Source organism: Microtus ochrogaster, linkage group LG2 (assembly GCF_000317375.1).
Source record: "Microtus ochrogaster isolate Prairie Vole_2 linkage group LG2, MicOch1.0, whole genome shotgun sequence".
NCBI lineage: Eukaryota > Metazoa > Chordata > Mammalia > Rodentia > Cricetidae > Microtus > Microtus ochrogaster.
Genome location: NC_022028.1, coordinates 33988758 through 33992080, shown reverse-complemented (window position 1 = coordinate 33992080; position 3323 = coordinate 33988758). Strand labels below are relative to the sequence as shown.

The 3323-nt window shown below is 53.7% G+C and overlaps 1 protein-coding gene across 1 annotated transcript in view; it reads left to right on the top strand.

Moving 5' to 3' along the window:
• The window catches only part of Adamts14 (ADAM metallopeptidase with thrombospondin type 1 motif 14), a 68707-nt gene that overhangs the window by 40927 nt on the left and 24457 nt on the right, over positions 1–3323 (top strand). Inside the window, exons 7-8 of the mRNA XM_005360084.2 lie at positions 604–709; positions 2436–2579. Of these exons, the coding sequence (XP_005360141.1) occupies positions 604–709; positions 2436–2579 (250 nt within the window). The remainder of the gene's footprint in view (positions 1–603; positions 710–2435; positions 2580–3323) is intronic.

Below are 3323 nucleotides of genomic sequence, written 5' to 3'. Positions count from 1 at the left end.
CTCCTCCTCCTCCTCCTCCTTCTCCCCTCCTTTTCTTCCTCCTCCTCTTCCTCTTCCTTTTCCTCCTCTTCCTCCTCCGGTCTCTCCACCTCCTCTCCCAATCCTCCTCCTCTCTCCCCTTCTTTGTTGCTGTTGTTAATATGTGTTTCTCTTATCTCGTCCAGGCTGGTCTCAAACTCCTGGACTCATGTGGCCTTCCTGCCTTAGTTTCAAGAATATCTGGGGCTATAGGCAGGTGCCACTGTACCTGGCTCCCCACAGTACCCGAGACAGGGCCATCCCTGACCTCCACACAGAAAATGTTCTGAGCTTGTTCATTGAGTGACTCACAGAATTAGAGTATGGGCAGGCTTGGGTCTCACCTGGAAGTTCCACTTGTTCAGAACGTGGAAAACTATAGGCTAAGAACACGTCCTAAAACTGGGACACGGTAGCAACAGGCCTTTGTTTGTTCTCTGGGGAGAGATTTTTGAGAACCTCTCTTCTCCAGGAACCTCTGGCACCTACCAGGTTGGGATGTCTCTGCATGGTTCAGGCTGGGCATACAGGTCAGCACACCCCACCTCACTTGCCTATGGTGACCTCTCTCCTTTGCCCTGGCAGGGTATGCACCTGTCACTGGTATGTGCCACCCCCTAAGAAGCTGTGCCCTCAACCACGAGGATGGCTTCTCTTCAGCTTTTGTGGTGGCTCATGAGACTGGTCACGTGTAAGTAGCATGGGGAGGGTGGGTAGGTGGCTCTGTGGCTATGGGCCGAGTACTGAGCTCAGAGGGGGCCTGAGCGTAAAAGAACAAGGTCAGATGATAACTACCAGCTGCCCAGAGCAGGACACAGTGCCATGGCTGTGGGGACCACATGTGCCTTGGCTTTTGTCAGGCTGGTGGCAGAATGCCTGTCCTAGGCAGGATCTGCTGTCTGGGTGGCCTCTATCCTTACTGTTTCTCCACTTTGTCTTTACCCCAGTGTCCTTTAGAGACCAGTCCCAGCTCACCCTGGCTTGTGCCCTCTGAGGCGCTGGCCCAAGCCCACCATAAACAGGCACACTTTGAGGCCAGGCAGTAAGCCAGTAGGGGTTGGCAAACGGCTCTGTGGACTCGGGTGCTGTTTAGAACACATTCTCTTCCTCACCAGTATTTGCTTTATTCATTTGTTTGTGTGTTTGAGAGACAGGGTCTCGTATAGCCCAGACTAGTCTCAGACTGGCTGAGGGTAGCCTTGAACTCTGGATTCTCCTGCTTCAGATCACCCACATTCTGGGATTGTGATTCTGCGCCCCCTCAGTTGGCTTCGTTCACTATTTCTTGAGCACCTATTATGTGCTGGGGGTTTGACTTACTGTAAAGGGCTGGAGATACGCACTCTTTCCTAAGTAGAGGCCCCTCCCTGCAGAGAGGCAAGGTCAAGTTTAGAGGTCTATGCCGTGTCCATCTAGTGGTCAAGGGCCGATGAAGTCACTGGCAGAAATTAGGGGTGTTGGACTTTGGTCTTAAATACCAGTTTAAAGAGCAAAGTTTTCAGCTGAAGCTTTCATGGGTGCCTTCTCTATGCAGAATCCTACCCAGAGGAAGGGGCGGTCGGTTTGTTTCTTCCAGACAGGGTCTCAATATGTGGTCTGGCCCGAAACTCACTGTGTAGATCAGACTGGCCTCTAACTCATACAGATCTGCCTGCCTCTACCTCTCAAGTGGTGGATTAAAAGCATGCACCATCACCACCTGTTCATCAAGGAGAGTTGTTTTGTTTGTTTTTTGAGTTTTTTAAAAAATGTTTTTCAAGAAAGATTTCTGTGTACTGTTTGGTACCTGTCCTGGAACTCGCTCTGTAGGTCACTCTGGCATCAAGGAGAGTTTTAAGACATTCCCACACTGAGGCATTCGACAAGCCACACTGAGGCTTACTAGGTAGAACTTAATGAGGCTGGTCCTTACAGGCTGAAGCCTTTCCGTGGGACAAGGCAAGAGCTGTTGATAGCAGAGCAAGTGGCCCCTGCTTTGGAGGGTAAGCCATGGATGTGGCAGCTGGAGCTGGGGTCATGCAACAGGAGCCCCCACAGGGACCTTCTATCCAGCAGGCAATGGGTCCGGGGGATGGGCCTGCTAGTTTGGTGCCAGCCACATGGGGAGGGTAGTGCAAGAGGAACAGAATGCACACCCTCCTCAGTCCTATCCGTGGGCTGTGTGTTTCCAGAGATGTGGATAGGCCTGGGCCACGGGAATGATGGGAAGAGTGAGTGGCCATTGGTGTCCCAGATGGGTCATACTCAAGAGCTGGGAGGATGTGTTTAGGGTCTGAGGGAGGGGTGGGTCTCCAGGAGGGGAGTAGAGGAGCAGAGGCATGGTCAAGGGGCTGAGGCTAGTAGGCCCAGTCAAGGCAGCGTCTGCTGTTTGGGGTCCAGGGTCAGGACCCACAGTATGACTTTCCCTTGCCCTCTAGGCTTGGCATGGAGCATGATGGCCAGGGGAATGGCTGTGACGATGAGACCAGCCTGGGCAGCGTCATGGCACCCCTGGTGCAGGCTGCCTTCCACCGGTTCCATTGGTCCCGCTGCAGCAAGCTGGAGCTCAGCCGCTACCTCCCGTAGGTTCCTTCCACCCCAGGGAAGGGATGGGAATGAGTGGCAGGCGCACCTCAGTGTGACCAAGGGACCCAAAGCGTGGGAGTACTATTAAAAACCGGGGTTCCCTACTCTACCCAGGTGCTAACTAGAGTTCTCTGTGGGTTGGGCCCGGGAATCAGTGTTCCTTAAGTGGGCTGCAGGGGGAGCGAGGAGAGCTTCAGTCCCCCAGGGCACCAGAGACAGGGATGTGGGGAGGGCCTGAGAAGGTATAGGACAGGTGCTTCAAGCAGACAGAGACAGGGCCACCGGTCAGGTCACTGACCTTCCATTGCAGCTGGCTGGCACTGCCTTCCCAGCGTGCCTTCTGTGTGGTAGGTACACTTTGACTCAGGCGGTGTGCCCTCAAACTGTCCACAAGTCCACTCCTAATCTTATCCAGACTGCATCGTGTTGTGTGTGCAAACCAATACCCAAAGCCAGCTATCAGCTATATCTATGAGGCCATAGTCGGGGAACATAACCCCAAAGGATAGGGCAAGGGATGACCCTTGAATCTGGAGGCCAGCTCAATCCACCCTGAGTTCTTTAGCCAGGATTTGGGAACCTTGCCCCTGGAATCCTCATGCTAGACTGTCACAGAGGGATGCTGTGACAGGCCATCCCCCTTGGAAGAGACAGCTGGGGCCCAGGACACTGGGCACAAGTTCCTGGAGGCCTTCTTTGATAGTTAAAAGCCCCAACCTGGGATGGCCTTCCTTGCTAAT